The 24,241-nt window shown below is 40.1% G+C and overlaps 1 protein-coding gene across 3 annotated transcripts in view; it reads right to left on the reverse strand.

Annotated features, from left to right (window-relative positions):
• LOC311291721 (zinc finger protein 521) overlaps positions 1-24,241 on the reverse strand; it is a 102,133-nt gene that overhangs the window by 31,437 nt on the left and 46,455 nt on the right. For 2 of the 3 annotated variants that reach the window (XM_084410919.1, XM_084410921.1), the window contains 2 exons: positions 18,245-21,693; positions 17,922-18,006 (listed from right to left, as the gene is read on the reverse strand). In XM_084410919.1, coding sequence (XP_084267045.1) covers positions 17,922-18,006; positions 18,245-21,693 — 3,534 coding nt within the window. The remainder of the gene's footprint in view (positions 1-17,921; positions 18,007-18,244; positions 21,694-24,241) is intronic. The other variant, XM_084410920.1, reaches the window with a different exon arrangement.

Consider the following 24,241-nt stretch of genomic DNA (forward strand, 5'->3'; position numbering starts at 1 on the left):
TGTGAGGGTTATGAGAGAGCCGCAACTTTAGTTAAAAATAATACAGACATTTTTGACTTCTGGAAAAAATAGCAAAGATGAAACTTTCTAGAGCACGTATGTCGACCGCCTGCGTCTGGGCAAACTATCAATTGGAGTGTACTTTGAAAGGATACACATTCAACTGTACGCATACTAGTGTATGTGTAGCCGGTCAATTTAGGCATTTGAGTTTTTTTTTTTTTTATGTGTAATAAGAAATGTAGTATAAACTGTTAACTTCAGCTAAACTTGTTTTCAATGTACTATTTTCAGTGGTTCCGATCGAGAGTTCCTATCAATTGTTGTATGTGGGCCTTAATTAGTGGGACACCAAAGTAAACTATATCGCTTCTCCTTTACGCGTTCGCGCTCATACGCATGGTGTATGCAGACGGGGAAGCGGAGGTAGTTTTTCTCTCTCCTATTTGTCTTGTATTAACTGATTTTCTGTAATGAAATCACTTTATTTATGATGTCAAAACACTGTTAAGAGGTTATGTCATAATGTGTATCAGTGTGATTCGATTATTTTCTTTGTAAGTTGCTCTTTTAACCGTGTTAAAGTTAGAGCCTCGTTTTCACGTGCGTCTTTCAATGCAGGAATGAGAGAGTAGGCCTTCTGGTATGTCCCTAATTGTGTCTCACTACTCTGTTTAAGGTATGTTTTTTTCAATTTGTGATCTTTTATTTGACTGTTTACTATGTAATGTGTGAGTTTAACTTGATAGTTGTGTACTTCCAGTATATACTAGGGCTAATTTCATACTAAATGCCTTGTGGTATATTTTCATACAATGAGACTGTTTGTGTAAAAAAGGAACTTTATTATACGCACAGTAGTTCAACAATCAGTTTAAAGTACATTCATATGTGCATTTAAGTGAACTTATAACATGTTTGTATGTTAACTTTCTCAAATGTGTTATTTAATTTCCATTTATGTTTCCTATGAGTGCTGTCCTGTTATGTGGGGTAATTCAGCACCATCATCTACATATGTTAAATGCTATATAATGCCCTTGTTAAATGCAGACGGGGAAGCGGAGGAATGAGAGAGTAGGCCTTCTGGTACAGGTATGTCCCTAATTGTGTCTCACTACTCTGTTTAAGGTGAATAAACAACTCCGAGTATCATCACTTCAGTCGTTGTGTGGTCGTGTTTCCATGGTGTCCTGTGGTTACCACTTGAAGTCTGCTACATATGCGCCAAAAAACCCCGAAGTATACTATGGGCTTTAGCCTGAATCAAATACAACAAAGCACTATGTTGTAAAACAACTATAATGAACTCAATTTTGTATTTTCAGTATTCTTCTCTTTCTTCATGAAGGAAATGTCTGTTGGCATCACATTTACACGGAGCTGTGCATGAAAACCTGACTGAAAACTGCAGTGGCTTCCATTAGCGGGGGATTTTGAGGGTAGGCGCCCTTGTGGGAGAATGTGTTGTGTGTGTGTGTTTGTATTGATGTGTGAGGCGACGCGCTGATGGAGGGAACCCTCGGGCTGCTGTCTGCACCTCACAATCACAAAACTGACAGACGCTCCATCTACACTTGCAATTATACACACACAGGCGCAGAAGAAAGCCTTCAGCAACTCACTCCCGCTGGATGTGACTGTGGCTGCGCTCTCATCTCAAGGGGAAAAGCCCTCTCTGGCCCCCTGGCTGGAGTCAGGGCATATTAGCCTGGTATATTCCAGGTAATATGGGGTATGTGAAGAGTACACGTGATCGGTATGCCCAAATGTGACACAGCTCGGGCCTTCTGGGAGTCATGTTGGCTGAGGGTGAGTAATGTAGGCACTGTGAGAGGAACAAGCCACAAAACATCTAATGCAATGGGGGCAACAGCTGCACAAACAGGACTCCCATGCAATTGCTCGGTTCATAAAGATGATTGTGTGAATAGCTCCATTTTCCACTTTAAAGTCACCCGTTTTCCACATGTGCTCCTTGTCCAGTGAAAGCCTCAGCTCTTAGATGACTGTTTGCTTTGGAGGAAATCAGCTTCCCTTGACTCCTGCCAGTAGAAAACCAGCTGTGATCTGCTGCCAGACCTGTCAAGAAGACCACGCGAAAGAAAAAAAACATACCAACACAAACCGCACAGAGGTCAAAGCGCTGAACTCACGCAGCCTTGCAATGGGGGAAGACAGCCTTTCCATACAAACTACACTGTTTCTTCTTTCAGCAGACAGACACAGTCTGGGAAGTGGAAGACATTTCAAATAACACAGTCCTGCAAACTGTACACTTCATGCTGATTCTGTCGTACAGCCCTCGGACACACGTAATTAGTCACCATTTAACGCTTAGTTATAAATGAGACATTCTTATTTCTTTTTAATCAATTATTCTGCTGCTGAGGTGTAAAATGTGATTGTCAGTTGTTGTTGTTTCTAAACCCTGAAGTGTATGGACATGAATATAACCAACATATAGGAAAAATAACCCTAATTGTCATTCAAATATTTAAACAACAGTAGTTTTTGATACTGTTTTATTTGTGGTAAATGTTAACATAGTTTAAAAGTTTTTCTTCAGTTATTACTGCCCCTATTATTGGAGATCCATTGAATTTGGCATGTGTACTCAGAATGTCCTGTTCTCCATCTGTACCACGTTTTGTGCAGTTTGGACATTGTGCTCACAAGATACATGCCATTTAGCCACTTTGGACCAGATCCAAATATATATCAGCCTATATCTTCTTAAAAATTAATCAAAATAGTTTGAGGACTTTTTGGCAGCTCCAAGTGAGTTGGAATAGAGGGAATGCATTGACGTCACTGTCCCGCCGGATCACGCCCCCTCAGCCGGACTGAGTGGCACAAGAGCTGCTGTGTGACTGGATTTAATAGGGGAAACTGCGAATACACGAGTAAAACAAACGATTATCAGTTTAAACTAACGGTTGGACTCGATATAGTGTTCCTTACAACTTACCAAAGATCCAGTGATCCATGGATACTGACATGCAGCCAGGAATTGTGTTTCCTGACATTTACGTATACGAGTCTGATTTCGACGCCAGGGAAATCCATATAGCAAATTTGCCCGTGAACGCTTTATATAAATACAACAGGTCTAAATAAGGTTGATTACTCATATCAATGTTATATCATCATATCGTCCAGCCCTAAAACTTGTATAGTTTTTTGTCAGGGTTTATTTAAAAACATCCAATTATGCAGAATATACGATGGTAAATATTTAATTGATGAGTTGTCAATGCAATATATAACAATACAATATATAGGGTATGATTTTAACCCTAAATTCAGTATATTGAAACAAAAATGATAACTGCAAATCCACGTTTCTCTGCCTGGATCCAGTTGTTTCTATGGATTGCAGCGATCCATTTATTTCTCTGATCTGTAGCTTTCAGCAGTCTGTAAAAATACCTTCGATTTCTTGTCAAATCTAGTTGTACAGTCAATCTCAAATCTCTTTCTTGTTTTAGATGTGTTTTGTGTGTTTTTCGCGGCATTCACACTGAAAACAAATGCTTCCACTTAGTGTTTTTGCCACTCAGTGGGCGTAACCGCAGTCACTCCGGCCGACGGCGACGTCACGCGCATAACCTCTATTTGTCTGAACCTTTGTGATGTGTCCGGTGTCATTCCACTGACGTTCAGACCATAACACAACAATTCCATATCAATGTTTTGTTATTTGTGCCATAAAAACAGTGCTCTACGTGTAAAATGAACAGGAGACAGCTATTTCTCATTCTGCCCATCTGAGCATGAACAGAAATGCTTCAAGACACAGAGAGAGAGTGCTTGTCTCTGACACCTCACTCACAGCACTCATTCAAACAGACATAAATACTTTATTGTGCTGTGCACTAACAAGCCCACACTAGTGACCAGAAATACATTTAAAGTGTGGTATCTTTTTTAAGTGTAGTGCATGTAGCAGACATGAAAATATATGGATAGATGGTTCATATTGTCTAACTAATCACTATTCTTACAAGTAATTCCAATTCTATTCACTAATTTCTATTCCAAGTTACCATCGGGGAACTGTACATACTGAACCATGGATTTCATTGTAGACCAACCTAAAAGCCAAACACAATATGCATGGCACTGAAGTGGGAGCGCTGAAGTAGATGAGCTTGTTTGAGTTCTCCTGTAGAAGGTCTGTTGCCAATCCAATGAGCAGCAAACTAAGCTCCTACTTAGACTCCTGGAGATGTTATAGCGTTTGGCGGAGGGCCTTTAGTGCGTGGGATTCGTACATTTATTTCTCTGCTTGTTTCCTTATTCTGGTAGTGTATAGCACAAGTCCTAGAGAGTGGGCTGAGGGTCACTAGTCGTTCTCTCAGCAATCATGACTGTCTGTTGTAGCATTCTTTTGTCCAAAACCAGACAGTTGTTGAAGAGTACAGGACAAACTCAATGAAAGTTGAGTAAGACCATTCAAGGAGCTCCTGTTGCAGATTGAACTTCTTTAAATGATGAAGAAAGAACATCCTCGGTTGAGCCTTTTCTACTATGGAGTCTAATTAGAATTCCCACTTGAGCTCCTGGGAGATTGTACACTGTTAAGTGTGGTGACGGGGGCAGGGATGCCGCGTGGGCATTGTCCCTGTTTTCCACTCTTATGTCCAGTGTTTTAAGTGTGGGAAAGTACAAACAGATCTGGATATGAAGTTGCCGGTTAAAACTGACCATGTTCCTGCAGTCTGGGCACAGGCTCCAAGGTCATCCGCATCGAGCCGTTCTCTAAAATTGTTGGCTACATTAAGAGCATTTCACCTGCTCCTGGCATCCTAGCGGCTCAACTTCCTCCCGGGAAACCAGGTGGAGCGTTAAAAAACCTCCACATATGGTGAAGTCAAGCTGCTCAGAGGCTGCTGGGTGTCTGCTGCGGGGATAGCAGCTCCTAAAAGGCCCAGCTGGTTGTTGGAAAAGGGCTTCTACATTACTGCACCCCAGCGGCTGCCTCTTTCTGGAAAGAGCACTGGCCCGCTCACACCAGAAGGCCATTTCAGACTCCCACCCAACACCCCCCACACGATCTCTCTCACAGCCTGACTCTGGATCCAACAGAACATTTGGTCTTCCACTGCTGTTTAATCAAACTCCTCCATCTGGCTGCAGTTTTCCAGCAGAAGAGGGTAAGGTGCCTCCAACTAGATTGGATATTGAGATAGGCCATATATATGTATGCACAATGACGAATTAAATGAAAAATTGGGGATCTGGTGGCTTTGTTATGCAGTGGGTGAATTTTGTTGGCATGGGTTGGGTCCATTGGGTCATATGCTAAGGCCTTTGCAGGCACTAGATCTCAGCCAAATGGCAGATTTTGGACCGACATGTTAGATATATCATTTGGAAGAATGCCGTTCCATCCCTACAGTAGAGTCAATGCCAAGCCACATTAAGGCACCGTTTACAGTCCTTTTCACTATTGTTGTTGCTACCTATAGAGTGTTTCAAATCTGAGGTTTCATCTCAGGTAAAATGCGGCCTGAAAAGGCAGGTGCCCATGTAGGCAGTAAGTCAGCTCACTAGGTTATGGAACTGAGCCAGAGTAAAAATGAGAGCAGACAAAGGAGATGTCTTTTTTCTGCAGTGTCTCCAGGGCTTCACCCTTGATGTGGTGCATTCATCATCGCGCCTCCAATATCAGTTATTCAGCGGCTCGTCTGCTTACAGCAGAATTAATTTGAGCTTTAATTACTCTCATCGGTGGAATGCTGATGAAGGCAAGCAAACGGGCAGCTTGGGACGCCGCCGCCGCCGAACTGCTTTCATACAACCTCAATTCCACACAGACACAAGAGCTGGCAAACAACCGGAAGGATGTGGCCACGTCAGGACCCGTGGTCTCAGATGCACAGGAGAGATGAATCCAATAGCAAGCCTTATATATGCATGACAGGTATGTAAGGGATAAGTGAGACGGCCATTATAGCAAAATAAGCCCCACAGGTTTATTAGAACCTCAATTTGAAGCGGAGAAAGACAGGCATTGAAACCAAGTAATACGACAAACACGCGCAACATTACAATATTATTTATGATCCCCTCTTAAATGGACATTTTATCATCATCTTTTGCTGAATGATAATTTAATCTTTTAAAATGTAATCTTTAATCAGCTTTTATTACGTGTACAAGTATGTTTATGTTTTATCTGAAAGGTGACACACAGTCTGGCCCGTGGAAGGAAAACCTTCCAGAGAATATTTACTTGTGTTGTATTTTATATGGATCACTATTCAACTTCAGTATGTCAAGAAATACTTTTTTGAGAGTTTTTAGTAAAAATGTTGTTGTTGTTTTAAGAAATGCATGCCTAGATATAAAGACCTGTTCGCACAAAGCACGATAACTATAAAGATAACTATAACAATAACCATATTAACATCCACACTAATGCACAATATCGTTCTGTTTGTCATCTGCCACTTTAAATTCTAGGGCTCTATAAAGCAGGATGAACTCTGATTGGCTGTCAATGTTTTTTATTGTTCTTCCGCTGGAAAAAAAATATTCTGAAAGTGATTCCAACAATGTAATTTCTTGGTGGCGTTATCGTTATGGTTGTGGCATGAACTCTGCTATTCTTTCATATTTAGAACAATTTTTAAAACTATATCTTTAATCTTTTAACGTTCTTGGTGTGAACGGGCCTTAAGAATGCAACAAACTTGCTTTGGTATGAAAAGGCAAATAGGAGTGATAATAGAGTTATTTTCCTCTTATGAAAGATGTGAAGAATGACACATTTTCAGATAGCCAGTTGACTAAAAGACTAGTCTTGATTAGTCAATTACACCCTTTTTTTTTTAAAAAGGTGTTCACATAAGATGGGTTCTTACATTTGAAAATGCCTAAACGAAGCACAGAATAAAAGATTGCAGGGGTCACAAGATAAATTTAAACAAATATTTTTAACGACACTATGCGTTAATGAGGTGTTCTTATAGCTCAAACAGTAGAGCAAAGTGTTAACATCGGTGAGGTCATGGGTTCAATTCCCAGGGAATGTCTGGACCGAAATCTATATCGTGGATGCAGTGTAACTCACTTTGGATAAAGGCGTCTGTCAAATTCATAAATGTAATGTAAATGTAAATGTTAAAAAGAAAAGCACAGACTGAATGCGAGAATGTCCAGCCAGATATTCAACTAACTACAATTCATAATAACAGAAACTTTGCTCACAGCAGATGATTTGAAGTTTGACAATAATAATGTATAAGTAAAAGTACAGATCTTTCTGTTTCATAGTAAAACACTAGATCAGAGTTACGAGGGCAAATATTTCCATTCACAACCAAATAACATGTACAAATAAATGATGTTTAGTAAGAATAAATGATGTTGATACTATAACATGAACAAAGAAAAATGAAATTCCACTTAGTTGAACCAACAACCTACAGACAGACATTAACAGGACTTGTGTGGAGGTCAATGGTGTGGTGTGGACAGAGATGGAGATGCGCAGGTGGAGGTCTGCTCATGGGTGGGTGCTCAGGCTCCGGTTACGAAAAAAACTCTGCTTTAATGAACAGCTGGGTCACCAACGCTTGGCACCTTCATACTTCTTAATGATAGTAATCATTACAGCGTAAGCATCTTTCCCCAAAGTCGGCAGAGTTAGCAGACACTGGCAGGAAACGCTGCCATTAAGAAGCGAGAAGAGGAGTCTTCATCAGAGAAGTTCAGAAAATGACTCTAATCACTAATGAGATCAAACTGCAATTAACACTTCATGCTCTTAATGACGGGAAATGCTGAGCATGCCACGCTGGTGAACCTTGAAAATGACTTAAAGTTCTAAATGATTTCCCAAATGAACATACACTTTTTCCAGAGTTATGTTTTGTTCTGGGGAAAGTACACGAATGGGGAAAGAATGTCTGCCGGAAGCTAGTTATTTTAGTCGATAAAGTTTTAAATATGGATATTTTTCTTACACAAACGCATGGCTTCACTTCAGAAGGTCTTTATTAACCCCCTGGAGCCGTATGCATTACGTCTATGACGGATTAATGCACTTTTTTGGGCTTCAAAATTTGGGCTCCCATTCACTGCAATTATAAAGCTTGGAACTCTGATTGTATTCGTCGGAAAGAAGAATGTCATATACACCTAGGGTGGCTTAAGGTTGAGTAAATCATGGGGTAATTTTTTATTTTTGGGTGAACTATCCCTTTAAAATCTTTATTTAAAGCATGTAATGAAAGGTCTGAAACGATCTCATGTAGTTCAGGCCAAAGTAAAGATTTCGTTAATAGATGGCATGTAAGAAATATCATTAAAGATGAGATAAAATCATGGCAGGTTAATGATTAGTTGGACTGGTTTGAGCTGACAGACATGATGCTTTGACAGCATCTCTGTAAAGAACAACCCAGGTTCAGCCAAACTGACAATTAAACTCAGTAATCCATTTCAATTCAATTCAGTTAATACATTTGATTTATTTACCATGTTTTAAGGTCCTAAGACAATGGCTTATAATAATAATAAACAACAACAATTAATGTCTAAACATGCTAAAATTATTTCTTTTTTAAACACATTTGATCAGCCTTTAACATCAGCATTTAAAACATCTGAGCAACCAACGTTTCCAGGTCTTTTTGTGTCAGTCTCACTGTATTTCGCTCAAGCCTTTGTCTTGTGAAGACTGCTGTCAGTGTGGGCACATCACAGGCCATTATCTGCCCTGTCCACATTCATTATTGAAGCTAATGATCTGCTGCCCTCCACGCACCTCACTGAAGGAGGACTACATTAGAAATCTCTCAAGTTAATTAGTAATTAGAAACATAAAAAATGAATCAGAGAAATGCTCATGTTCCTCTTTCAAGGGCATTTGAACACCAGCAACAAAGCTAATCAATGGAGCTTATTGTATATATTCTGTTTCTGTGTGTTTCTTATAGGCACTTTAGGCTCTAAACCAAACTCGCATTTGTCAAAACACAGTTTGGCAGAATTTTGACATTATTTCCAATCAGTATAATTTCCATTGCATCTTATATGATGTTTGATTATGTTAATAGCATTCTATGGTGGAAATGATGGTGATGTAAATTACATTATAAACATTTTTAACTAAAATTGATTACCCTAGCAATCATTTTATGAAGGCATACAATTTAATTATATTTTCACATGCAGTTTTAGCTAAATTTGACAACATTTATTTGAAAATTATGCTAAATAAAAAAAAAATTACTGACATAATTACTTCATTTTTCACCTTTACATTTTTTTATTATCTCATGCTCTTCCCTGAAACTTTTGTCTCCTGAGAAATTAAAGGGATATTCCAACGAAAAAGAAAATTCTCTCATCATTTACAAACCCTCATTTTTGGAATTGCTGTATTTTGTCCTTATTGGAGTGTGGACATTCTCCAAAATCTCTACTTTTTTGTTCCATGGAAGAATGAATTCCCTTTTTGGTACAATTCACATATCCTTATATATCTACTGTATATATATTTATATCTTGTTGAAAGAAAATACTTAAAGTTACCATGAAATCAAAATAGAAAATTCTTATTTATTTATTTTACAGAATGTTGCAGTGCTTATTATAAATTATATGCACATTATCATCATTATTATTTATTATTATTATTATTTATTTTTTTATTATTATTTATATGGAATCATAATCTTTAACCAGAAACGGCATCTGTTCTCTTCATGACGTTTGTCTCGGAAACTAAATATCCTCCACAACTGACTACAAACTGACATTCAGATTTGCCTCCATATAGTAAGCAAAGCCCAACTATCCTCAATCAATTCCCAAAAGATAAAATCAAGTCCCACCCTACATTTCTTCCAGAAGCCATTTCACTCGGATATAGTACGTCACAATAGGGAATAAAAGACTATTGCAACTTCCAATTCATGCAGACTTTAAAATGAAAAGAGGAGTAGTTGGGGTAAGGGATTGATGGGGTTTAAATAAAAATGATTTGATTAGCAAAATAAATGTATGTACAAAATGTTAAATATCAATGTTTTCTGTAGTGTTACAAGGAACCCCACCTACAGTTGTCAACTAACCTCAAAAAAAAAAAAAAAAAAAGTGCATACACATAAAAATAATTTTACATCAATAACATTAGCATAAGACAATCATACTAAAGGCTACTGCTTCAATAATCAATATAGTATATCTAAATATAAATCTCCATAAGGTATTCAGATCTTTTGGGCAGGACAGATATAAACGGTGGTGCTGGGAGTTAGGAAAGATCTGGCATGGGGCCACTGGTTTGAAGCACCTGAATCTTATTAGAACTCTCTGGAACATTCCACAGGGTTCCATGACTGCAGCCAGAGGGCATGATGAAGGACTTCAATGAGAGTCTCACTAATCAGCATCCTGTTCACCAGCAGACCACAGGGGGCCAAAGCAATAAGAAAACCAAGAGAAACCAAACTGAGCCAAGCTCCACAAATGCCACAAACACAGAGACCCCTAAACATATAAAGAATTCATACCATTCAAGTCATGTGTAACAGTTGCTGAATGCCCTTTTGAACAAGTAGTGCACTTTAGCATGCTTTTTTTTAAAAAGAGCACCTATTACAGGAATAATATACACTTTAAAATAATATATTTAGGTGTGAACTGAATTAATGTTTTAGCACACTTCAACGTTAATTGCAACTAAATGTATACAACAATTCACCATGACCTCACAACAGTAATAGACGTTCTTCCGGGTGGCAAAAGCTGAAGCGTTCCTATGGCAACGCTAGTAAATTGCTTGGAAGGGAGACCCACCGTCGACAGTAAAAATGTAATAAAAATACAAAAATGTATTAAATATAATGCGTTTTTATCATAATAACAACTGTGTTTAATGATATAAGTAAAACATATAAAAAATGTTATATAGTAGGCCTAAACATAATTAGCAAAATACTCTCTCTCTATTTTTTTTTTTTTTCAGCCAAAATAACGTGCTATATAGCCTATCATGGTCATTTACCTGAGGTAAATGTTATGTGACAATTGTTCTCCAGCTGTTATATTGACCTTTGCGCGGTTGAAAAACACTGATTGGTCGATAATATGTATGAGGAATATACATTTCGGTAAGTTGCGTGAGAAAATGGATATATGCATGTGAAAAGTGACAATTGCGTGAGTCTCACGGTGAATGCGTGAGAGTGGGCAGCCCTCTTTTACTTCAGGCAGTGACTGGCAATGAGTTTAATCTTCAAAAGAGACAAGTTTACTAATATTAGTCTTGAATTTCCCCGGCGGAAGATAAATGCTCTGCTGTGATTTTGTAGCTGGACCGTTTTGAGAATACACGAAGCAGAGTTGAAGGGCAAGCAGGGTTGGCAGCAGAAATGTAAACGTTGGATGAATCATGTAATTTAGGGGATCGTTAAGATTTCCTACTTTTGACCATAGACATAATATCTATGCTTTTGACGACACGACGTCCACTCAGAGCCGTGCCGGCTGGATCTCTTCAGTTAGTCAGCAGAAGCCACTCGCGTTCTGCCACCCGGAAGTATCTTGGTGCCTATTGTTAACAAACATTCTGAAAAGGCCTATTATAGTTAAAATTTATATATGCAGTTATTGAATTAACATTTTGACCAAGTAGGAAAAAAGTATATCTTTATTTATAATTTCACAATTATATTGTCTTTGAGATTTGGTTAAAGTGTACTGCTGAATGTACTGACAAGCATTTATGGTAAACTAAAATATACTTCAAAGTCATTTCTATTGAAACTTGTATGTCATGTATTTAAATTACATTAACTTAAAATGTAATATTGAATAACACACTACAGTACACATCAAAGTACGACAAAATATTATTTTAAATTAATCTTAATTTAACATTACAGAGTGCACTCTTTAAATGTGTACTTAAGTGTTCTAAGAAACATAGTCATCAAAGTCTGTGTGAAACTAAAGTTGAGATAGTCTCTTCTTCTCTATTGTGACCTATATACAAGTGAAACGGCTCCTGGAACAAGAACAAACGAAGGGCGGGGCTTGATTTTGTCTATGATTTTGTCAATATTTTGGTGCATAATTACTGAACTAAATTATGGTCCTGGCCTCTCATACACAGGCTGGTGACACTAGCATAGAAATATTCATAATTCTGCTTTGCTGAAATTACAGAGTTGTGTTAGACACAGATGCCTGCACCTTGTCTCTGAACATATGTTTTTAATGTTGTAAATGTTTCTTGTTTTGACAATTTAATAATTATTTTATTGTCTATCGTTATAATATTGTTCCCTATCAGTCAGTCACTTTCACATTGTGTCGAATTCAAGCACAAGACAGCAGTTTATTTCATATATTTTTCAGAGGCTCCTGAGGCATATGGCATCCTCAGCTTTGGTAACGCCTCTCAGTTTAATGCATACAAGACCGTTTCAGCACTGGCTTCATGCTCGAGTCCCGAGATGGGCATGGCACCTTGGCACACATCACAACTTGATCTGTCACCGCACTTTCAGCCCTTGGACAGACCTTGCATTTCTACGGGTGGGAGTAAGGGCAGGAACGTGCTGATCCGGACGGAAAACACAGCGACAGTGGTGTATATAAATTGCAAGGGCGGTTCTGCTCTCGTCACATGTCTCAACTTGCCTGAACTCACTCAAAGTCACTCATGTCCCGGGTGACCTCAATCAAGCAGCGGACTTGCTCTCACAACAGGTTATGCTTTGTGGAGTGTGGAAACTCCATCCCCAGGTGGTCCATCTGATCTGGAGTCTAATCGGAGAAGCACAGGCAAACCTGTTTGCTTTCCAGGAATCCTCCCTCTGTCCTCTGTGGTATACCCTGATCGAGGCCCCCCTCGGCAGGGACGCACTGGGACAAAGCTGGGCCGGGTCCTGCTCAAGTATGTGTTTACCTCAGTGGGCCTTATCATACACTGTGCAAGATCAGGGAGGAAGAAGAACAAGTTCTATACTGGCCCAACCAGACTTGGATCTTGGAGCTCACGCTGATGGTGTCGGTCTGGCGATTCCCCCTGAGGAAGAATCTCTGGAACCTCTATGTCTGGTCCCTGGAAGGGATGAGGAGGGAATTCAAATGCTCAGACAAGAGCCCCCTCTACTAGATGTGCTTATTGCCTTGAAGTGGCTCCTTTTCGCTACATGGTTTTCTTCCCGAGGTAAAGACCCATGGAGATGTGGCTTTGGGTCAGTGCTTTCCTTCCTCCAAGAAGGTCTAGAGAAGCACTTGTCTTCTTCTACCCTTGATGTGTACATTACTGCAATAGAAGAAACCACAACACTGTGGGTGGCAGGTGTCTAGGGAAAAACAACCAAATTATTAGGTTCCTGTATGGAGGTTAAATCAGCAGAGACTGCGCCTCATCCCCTCTTGGGAACTCTCCTTGATCCTTGATCAGTTTAGCTCAGTGCCCTGAAGACGCTCCATGAAGACTGCCTTCCTGACTGCTTTTACCTCCATCAAAAGAGCTGGGGACCTGCAAGCCCTCTCCGTTAGCGAGGTGTGCCTAGAGTTTGATCTGGCTGACTCTCACGTGGTCCTGAGAGCCTCGGCTCACAACTCCTTTCAGGGATCAAGTGGTGAACTTGCAAGCGATCCCTCCTGATGAGAAAGACTCTGCCCTATCTCTGTTGTACCCGGTGCACATCTTCCACATATACCTGGGCCGTACACAGAGCTTTAGACGATCTGAGCAGCTCTTTGTCTGCTTTGGAGGCAGGGCTCTGAACCGGTTCAAGGAACGAAAACGAAAACCGGAAACGAACGAAATTTTAACAGGAACAAAAACGAAAACGAAAACAAAATCAATTTTAATCGTTCTGAACAGAAACGTTTATTTAAAATGACTATTAACCGGTTAATAACGTTATTTTATCGTTCTCTTTAATATTTTAATTTGCCATTGACCAATCATGAATTTAGTCAAAGCGTGACGTTGACGCATTAACGAGTGACGTTGACGAGTGAAATGCCCGCGCAGCAGTCATCGGCAGACAATCTCTTCGGCATAGGCTATTCAAGAGAAGCACACCTTAAGAGGAGTGAGTGTACTTTTAAGTCTACTGGGCAAGTGTTGCTCTCACTAACCCAGATTTGTACAAACTTGCTATGAATGTAATTGCACTACCGCGCCCGCGGTAACGCAAGTCAGCGTAGATTGCGCATTTTCATGCCTCAAGTAGCCTACATTCTTTCCTCACTGAGGTCTTCAATGAATGCACAGGTATTGGAGAACATTATTTTCATACGTTTAAACAAGCAGTAGCCTACGGACTTTAAGCTCAAGTAGTTTATGGATTTCGTATAAGTACTAGCAAGTATCGCACATTTTTTCTATAGTCTTTCAGTTTCAGATAGCCAAAAACAGGACAGGTCAATGTATTCTTTATAGACTTTTAATGCTTTGTATTAAAAATAGAAAATGTGTTGTAGTTTTACAATGTTATTGCATTAAATGATTGTGCTTTATTAGCAGACTGAAATTGGTTAACGTTATGTGATGCAAGGATGTGTTGCGCAGTGTTTGCTTTGAAATTAGCAGTTGACGGTGCATTAAAAGAGCAATGATCGTCCAGTTTATATAGGCCTACTTTTTATTCATGTAATTTCTAAAACAATTCGTGTTGCAAAAAAAAAAAAATATATATATATATGTGTGTGTGTGTGTGTGTCTGTGTACAAATAATTGTATCACTCTTCTGAAAAGAATTAGGCATAAGAGTGCCAATTTCGATTGTCTAACGGTCCAGTAAAACAGGTCAATATTTTTCCAGCTGTTTATGCTTTGTAATTAATACAGGTATTTCTGTAATGGTTTTAACAATGTTATGAAATAAATGTTCAAGTTTAATTATCATGTGTTATCTTATTTTTGAGTGAAAATTAGTCTTATTTATACATATTTGTTTAAAATATAGGCTAAATTAAAATAACGTTATTAACCGGTATTTTATCTAATCAAACCGGTTTCGGAACGGTAATGTTTAACGAGGAACGCAAAAACGGAAACGTTAAAATATTGATTCTGCTCGGAGTGAACCAATTGAATTTTTTTTTCGTTTTTAAGCCCTGTTTGGAGGTCAGCAGTAGGGAATGCCTGTCTCCTGACTTATCAAGCCCAAGGCATACCATGCCCCCTGGGAGTGAGAGCTCACTCTACCAGGGGCATCGCAGTCCCTTAGGCTTTAGCAAATGGTGCCTCATTGGCAGACATTTGCAGAGCTGTGAGCTGGGCTACACCCAGCACCTTCACAAGATTCTATAATCTCTGCGTAGATCCAGATTCATCGCGAGTCATGGGTACTGACAGGTATAAACTCAGACAACTTGCTGGGTGTATCGCTTGGGTTTTGCGCCTTTCCCCTCTCTGAGGTGATAATGTGCATTTTTTTTGTCGTTGTGAGCTCCCCATGTCTGGTGAACCCAGGATGCCTTTTCCTACCTCCAAGCACTCATTGGTGGTTGAGTTTGGTGGAGAAATTTGCTAGCATGCCCATTACTTGTGGTATGCCCCTTTTCAGGTGAGCCCTTGTACGTAGGCTAAGTGCTCCATATGTGCTGATTCCCTAATGGTGATCCCATATACAGAATGTATTCTTCTACTGTCCGGGTTCCCTGTTAGTGAACCCTGTGTCTTTCCCTGGATGGAGCCTCGCTCTGTCACCACTTGCTGTGGCCCTATGTAGTACTTTCCATCAGGTAAGTCCATAGGACGTACTCTCCACATACTAACCTCACCGTTGTGTTCTTGACTTGACTTTGTAACATGCAAAAATGTAAAAAATGCAATTTAATCCTTATGGTCTAGTTTGAAAATGTTATCTAATCTTAAATGAACAAACACATCAAACAAACAAACAAACAAACAAACAAACAAACAAACAAACAAACAAATCTGCTTTACATTGATTATGGCCATAATAATCCATTACAAGTCAATGCAGCAGAGAGTCTTGTACATTTCTATTTTTGCACATTTCACATTCCCCTTCTTCAATGTAAAATAGTTTGATATTGATATTCAGTTCATCTGTAATTTCAAGTTGCTTGAATCATCCTAGAATGAAAACCATTTGACCCATTTATCCACATCCGTTACAGTTTTCGTTGGGCATTGCCATGCTGAAACCGTTACCATGGAAAAGCCAACAAAATAAGAAATATTGTCAAGAAATGCACAGTCTTCTTTAATCTGACTGACATTTAAAAAAACATGTATCAATCTACATGATCCATTTAAACATCCATTTAAAAATAACTCATCTAATAAAACATGCTGCACACTGCAATAATGTCTCTCCCCTGCTCTGTTTATCCACTTCATTCCTCTTTTTTCACAAGATTTTCTCCTCTCTCCTTTCAGCATGACATCAGCCCACATTGCTGCCTCACACAGAGTGGCCTGCTGGACAACAAATGTGCATCATGCACTGCTCCAAGCCTTCACCAACTGGTCTCTGCCATCCACTTCATCCACCCTACCCTGGCTGGGCTGCCCGGGTCACTCACTCCCCATCGTGCAACGGAACGACACAAGGCTGGATGTGTTTGCAGCCACTGTAATCAGCCACCCCCACCTCATGCCACATGCAGGACGCCCATGTGTGACTGTCCTTGAGAAGGTGGTCAACCAACTTGACAAAAAAAAAAGCTTTAGAGGATGATGGAAATTTGCCATCTTTCCTTTTGTCTCATCTCGCATCATCAGAAATTTGCTGGTGACAATTATGGTGAAAAATCAAATGTCCTTGGCTAGAAGGGGGGTTGATAATGCCAGTGGTCTCTGAATGAAAGTCAAGTTCTCTGTGGCGCTGAAGCCTTTCTACATCTTCAACAACAGACAAACCAGCTGACCAGCAAATATGGATTTGGGCCATTCAAGCTGTGAGTTCCTATCTGCAGGCACCTCATGGCTCCTGTGGCCAAGACCAATCCCTAACATTCAGTTCACACCTACCTCCACCTCCTTGCCTTATCGGTGTGAGATCTGATTGCTTTCTGAAAGATATCTCTGTGGAAATCAGCAATATTAATGACTGTAAATCAAATATGCACAAAAGAAAGCACACTTTTCTATATTTACAAACCACAAGGCCAGGTTACAAGGACCTACAAGGCTTTTGTGCTCATGTTTAACAGCCTCCAATTCTCTACATATTGAGTTATCGATGGCAATAAAACAGGGACATGTGCTTAGAAACAACACCCCGAAGAGCAGCGCCTGCTCCATTACATACGCTAATAGCACTGACAGCTGAGCGCAGATGACCCCACGGCCCCCGTTTCACCTCATCTTTACAGATGGCCATTAACAGGAGGAATTATGCTCTTTTTTCAAGGGAAAATGTATTTAAAGCTTCTCAAATCAGGCTTTTGTTTTTCCCTTTGCAGTTTTGGCACATGCTGGTTGAGAGGGAATTACAGTCCAGATTTACACACACTTGATGTGAGACTGCAACAGAATGTGCTTCAGCACGAACCAACTGAAAATGAAAAGCTTCTATATCTATTGAGAAAAATGGAAAATGCTTATTTCAAGCAGAGAGGCAATTCAGTTAAAACATTATTTTTCCACAAAACCCCTCAAATCATGAATAGGAACAAATAAGAGTAACGAATAAAGAACAAGAGAGAAGATAGCCACAAAGATAAGTCTGAAATACATTTCACACTGAAACTTTGTTCTCTTTGACATTCTTTGACAATAGATATATTTCAGTGTGTTTTCAAGTAATATCATTAAGATGTAATAAATAAATAAAAAATAATCTGAACCAAATGGAAATAAAGGAAAGAGGGGTCACGTTGGGGTCACACACCCAAAATTGACATTGAAATATCTTTAGCCAGTTGTTACAGATCAAATTAAAATGAAGTCTTACCTAGCATATGATTGGCAACATGGACCTGAATGTCCCATTTACTGTAAAAGACCATCTGACACTTGATGCACTGGTAAGTCTTCTTCTGAACAGTGGAAAAAAAGAAACATCAAATAAAGATGAATAGTGTTGGACAATAATGCTTAAACAAGAAAATACATGTCTTTTGTATGCATAAAAAAAAATATTTGATGTTGTTTTTCCCACTTCTCTTTAATTAAATAAACAGTACTATACAATACATCTTTAAAAACAATAATTATCACTATTGTATTGATGGCAAATACACTGAGTATGTAGGTTTACTGTGAGGCACACCTTACCTCGTCACTTTGGGTGGGGCTAACTCGTGACATGGGGGAGCCCTCGGGAGTCCTGAAGTGAGCACCCTCTGGTGTTTGGTCTTTGTGTACTGTCTGCAGGTGTGCCTGAAGCTCCGCCTCTGACTCGAATTTAACATTGCAGCTGGAACAACGGGTCTTGGAAATTGAGGGTGATACTGATGAAGACGAGGAAGAAGAAGAGAGAGTCTTTCTCTTCACAGGACCAGGGCTAAGGCTCTCCCCTTGGGTCCATCCAGCAGCAGGACCTGTTAACGTTTGAGACCCATGATGCAACTGTTTGCCTCCATTTACAGTTGAGCTCTTGCTACCAGCAGCATTTACACATAACGTGCACAGGCCATATGTCAAACCATTAATGTCAAGTTTCACCAAGTCCTGCTTAGAGTAGAACTCTTTGAGACATGCAGCACACTTGAAGACTTTCTGGCTTTGACTGTGTTGAAGTTGTGTGGCAGCTGAACATGCAGTTTGGTGATTTGTAGATGCTGGTCCAGTCTTCTGCATGTGAAAGGTGCCGTGGATCTTGAGTTCTAGGGTTGAAGTGACAGTCTGCATGCAGACAACACAGCGGAAACCAGTCAAAGAGTTACGCAAATCTGGATGCATCTGACAATGCTCTAGGAAGTCGTCCTCACTCTGCAGAGGTAATTTGCAAATCCGGCAGCTTCCAGTGTCCAGGCTTTTGCTGTGAGTGACCTTGTGTTCTGTCAGCGTAAGTAGTGAAGGGAAGCGCTCTCCACAAATGGGACACATGTAGTGTTTGACAGGCCCTATGTGTGTTTGCACGTGCTCCCGAAGTCCTCCCTCTGAGAAGAAGGTTCTAGAGCAGACATTGCATTTGTGGTTTCCCTTGATCATATCTGCCTTTCTCTTGTGCATAGCACTCTCTCCTGGGCGAATGTTATGGTCACGAAATTGGTGATTGGTTAAGAGGGACTCCATGGTATAGGATGCACCACAGATGTCACAGCTATACATGACCTCTGAGGTATCAAAGTCTTCTTCGCTGCCATCATGACTGTTGCGAGACTCCCCTGCACCAGTTCCTCCATGGCTGTTGGTCAGAAAGCCTTGGAAGTCTCCATCATCTTTGGCAACTGAATCACCGCTACCTGACATGGATCCATTGGTGCTGCAGTTCTGGGTCTTTCCCTCAAACACACAATGCTTTTCACGAAGGTGACGTTCTAGCAGATAAACAGCATGGAAGGCTTTGCAGCAAAAGTGACAATTGTATTTCTTGCTATGGGTGGTAATATGACACTGCAGCTCTACTTCTGTGCCAAAGGACTCACCACAAAAAATGCAACGGTGTGAGCAGCCCTGATTTTCAAGGTGACTATGTTTGACATGCAATTGAAGGTCAGCCTCATGCCTGAAATCCCAGTTGCAAGAAGTACATCGGTATACCTTCTTCTCATTACTGTGCTTCACTGCAAGATGGAGTTGAGTTGACACTTTAGAGTCAAACACCTCCTGGCAGAGAGTACAGCGAAAAAACATGAAGGTGTGCATATCCAGGAGATGTTTCTGCAAGTCATCAACGGATGTGAATTGCTTGTCACAGCTCTCACAGATGTAGTATGTAGACATGATGGTGAAATGAACAGTCACGTGTTTAAGCAGAGACTCCTGGTTAGGAAAGTCCTTGTTGCACTGTGGACAGGTAAGCTGTGGCACGACACCATCAAGGTGGGTCTTTAAGTGTGTCTGGAAAAGGTCTAAGCTGGTGTACTTAGCCCCACACTGGTTACAAATGAACTCGCTTGAACATAAGGAAGTGCTGTTCTGTTTGAATAGTGAGGCCTGTTCTACAGACACTGGGGATGAGGGGCTGAGGACTCGCAGAGATCTTCTCCCATTGTTGATATAATTCAGTGCAAGAGGGATGTTCTTGTGGTTCTCCTTTATGTGTTTGTTAAGTTTCAGAACACTGTTAAAAATGGGGGAGTTGGTACAGTAAGAGCAAGAATAGATCTCCACAACAGGATCTTTTGGAGTGACGGCTAGAGGAGAGTCAAATTGCAAGCTTCCAGAGTCACAATGGGTCTGTCTGACATGTTCCTCTAGAGTGGCCTCAGTTAAAAATCCCATAAAGCACTTGGGGCAAAAGAATGCATTGCTTTCTTTGGCTACTGGACTAGGAAAGCCATGTGAGTGCCGTATGTGCTCTTGCAGAGCATTAAGATCTCCAAGCAACTCTGGGCAGAAATTGCACTGTAGCAGGCCATCAGACAGGTTAGCAAGTACACCTGAGGGATCCTCGGCATTGTGGATCTGTTTCAGGTGTTCGTTCAAATTGCAAAGGGATGGAAGGATCTCCAAGCAAAATTGGCAGGTATGTGCCTGCTCTGGCTTGTCAACATGCTTTGTTTTAAGATGAATCTGCAGAACAGCGAGGCTTGAGAAAACTTGTTTGTTGCAGTAAATGCAGCTGTATTCAATTTTTGGCTGTTTGGCAGATCGCCTATACACGTCATTATGAGTGGCCCTCTTTCTTCTCCCACGTGTCTTGGGGACTGTGGAAACGGTCTCCATCATGGACAAACTGTCAACAGAAAGGTTAGAGTCTGGGGTAGTGCTTGAAACAGAAGTATATCCTACGGGCAACACGGAGGGGCTATTGCTGGACTCTGGTATTTGGTGAATATCCATGTGAGTGTACAGCTCTTCTACAGTGGGGAAGTTCTCAAAGCACACCGTGCATGTGTTGTTCTTCTGGTCTCTCCCATGCACCTGATCGATGTGGCTAAGAAGCTTTCCTTCATCACTGAACGGCTCGTGGCAATAAATGCACTGCAGACCAGGTTCTAGACTCCCTCCTACAGGAGAAGAGCACTCTGGGTGGCTTTCTGCAATGTGCTTCTGCAGTTCTTCAGGCATGTCGAAACCCTCCTCACAGCGGCTGCATTTGCGTGTCTCTTTTAACCTCCATTCTTGAGGAGACAATCCTTTCGCTCCATCCTTCCCACGTTCATGCACCTGCATGTGCCCATGAAGCGAGTTCGTGGACAAGAACCCACGGCGGCACACTGGGCATTTATGGGGCTTGTTGGCAGCGTGTGTTTTCATATGGATCTTTAGATGATCACTGCGTGAGAAAGCAGAGTCACAGTCTCCGCAGTGGTACTTTTTGTCACCAGTGTGAAGCTTGATGTGTCGGTCACGGCTGCGCTTGTGCTTGAACAAGCGACTGCAGTATGTGCAGCTGAAGGGAAGTTTATCTCTGTGACTTTGTTCGTGGCACTTAAGGAAACTCAGGCGACTGAAGGATTTTGCACAAAACTGGCATGGGTAGGGTAGGTTGGCACCTCCTTCATCCTCACCATATTCATAGTCATCGACATGGCCTGGAGATGTGTGGTCTTTACTAGATGGCGAGGATGCAGGCCAAGAGCAGGATGGGTCATCTTCTATATCAGTTCCATCTGTCAAAAACACCCAGAAGACAAGACAAGACAGATTATGTTAACGTTTTACTGTTTTGTGGTATACAGATGCAACAGACAGGTCTGTCTTCTAAACAAAATGGCATTCGTGAGAAATCTCTCCTTTCAAAATTATATTTGCTTATTTTTTTATGGTCAAGTTAGATGAAAAGCAAGGTCCATTATGCCATGTATTCCAATAGTATTTGCAAGTATGCTAATCTCTTTCAATATATTTGTTTTTCATGTTTGAACAAAAATAAATAAATAAAGATTTGGGGTTGGTAGGAGTTATACATTAGCCAAGGACTTGTTTTAGGAAAGTTACAATAGTATGTTATAGAAAATGGCTTCTAGATTTGCTGACAATTCACAGACCCCAGCCTTCATCACTCCAGTTGTCTAGAGGCAATTCTATCTGTTTCCTGATGATATGCTACCATGATTTAAGTGCCCCTCGATAACACACAATTATCAAGCCTAATTATCAGTCAGTTCTGGCAGGTCACGTTAGTCAAGCTCGCATCAGCTGACTCTCAGCTGATCCACATCTACCTATAGGAATGCGACGCCTATCACTGTATAAATATTAGGGGTGGAACGGTACACAGAAGTCACGGTTCGGTTCATGACTCGGTTCAGACATCACGGTTCGGTACGAGTTCAGTACAATGGAGGGAAAAGCAAAACAAAAATGTAGAAGGCAATTTGTTTTATTGTGCATGTCTCAGGCTGTACCACCAAAGGAAAATAAATGTCTTAAGCCTTGTATTTTTAAAATAAGTTTTATTAATAAAGTAAAGGCATAGAACCAGTTTATTTGTAGTGCATTTACAATAGTTTTATATAATTAGTTTATTCATTAAATTAACAAAAAGACAAAGACCTTGAGATATGTTTGGTAATTGTACCTGAATGAATTTAAAATTAATTTCCTATATTTCAGATCAATATATTTGTTTTCCTTCAAATTTTAATTAACACTAACTTTATTCTCATCTGAATTGTAAATAATTGATTTCTGTATAAAATAATACTACCATTAAAAACACATTTGATTTTCTTTTTTTAATCAATGTAGTATGTGTAACTTCAAAATAAACAAATTAGTCCTCTGTTTGAGGACAAGAAATGAAAACCAATGCAATATGATGAATGTCCAAAAGATGGCACTGACAGACTGTTTTTAAATGGGGTTGGATAAATATTTTTTGCTTTTAAACAGTGTGTGTGTGATTTTGGTTGGGTAACAGTTGTAGGTTTGTTTGTACAGTTTGAAAAGAGTTTACAGTTTGGCAAACGCACAATGTTGTGTTTTATTGCGAGTGTACACAAATATAAGTAAACACTTTGCAGTTTGAATGATGTCCTGTATGAACAAAATGACGGAGTATATTTTTTCCACTGTTCGACCGCGCCCACGCCTCTCTCTCTCACACACACACACACACACACACACACACACACACACAACATATTCCAGCATTGCAATCTTGACATCGCAGCCTCTTCATTATAGCCATAGAGCTGCAGAGCTAAGGCTCAGGAGCTAATTACCCTCCTCCATCCCCAGCTCCTCCTCTTGTCAGTCAGGATTTGGCATTCTGATTCCCCTTGAATCAGAATAAATTCTCAAATTATGTTGTACTTTAAAATCTTGAATTAATGATATCTGCAATACATTCATTCAAGGGGGGTTATTACTGCTCTCCCTACTCTTATCCATGCTAGACTGCATGGATGCAAAGGGAGTTCTCGCCCAGAATGGACCCATACCGCCAATCCAAACTGTATGCTAATTGTCAATCGTATTTGACGATAGTGGTCCTGACAGAAATGTGTTAATATGGGTGTCAAAAAATATATATGCACCGCTTAAGCTGTTCTTTTTTGTTTGCAATATTTTATCTTCATATGCTTTGAAACTATGTAGCATGATGTGCATTATGGAAATAAATTTGACTTGACTTTGATGTTTTTATTTTATTTTATTTTATATAATTTGTTCTGTGCGCGAGTGGCTGTAATGTGTTGTAGTTATATACTTGAAGTATATACCCAACAGAGTTTGCAATCATTCAAAAGATGACCAGCCACAGCAAACAAGTAAAAATTCCTCCAACATAAGGAAAGTCCAAGTTGGTCGACTAATCGACCAGTCGGTTGTTGAATGACAGTGAGGTGAACTACTGAGTTTAATAGTTGTATATGAAATTAATTTAAAGTGAGATGCAATTTTCAAATAAGTAAGAGTCACCTTTTTGCACGCATTTTGGCACGCTGATAGCATGTTGTAATTTATTTATGCTAATAGTCAGCACTGGAAATGACTAAAACCGAAAGGTTTTGTCTCCCAAATTCATCCAATTTAAAGCATCCACCATAGCCATCAAAGCACCACTTTTGTGCAGATTCTTTGCATTCAACAATAAACTTCCAGACAATCACTGTCACCCTTGAAATTGTCTGGTGTGAGAAGTGTTCATATTATTACATTGCTCTGAAAAAGTAAGTACACCCAATGAAAAGCATTGCTTCTTTTATCTTT

The sequence above is a fragment of the Rutilus rutilus genome, assembly GCF_951802725.1.
Source record: "Rutilus rutilus genome assembly, chromosome: 6".
Taxonomy (NCBI): Eukaryota; Metazoa; Chordata; class Actinopteri; order Cypriniformes; family Leuciscidae; genus Rutilus; species Rutilus rutilus.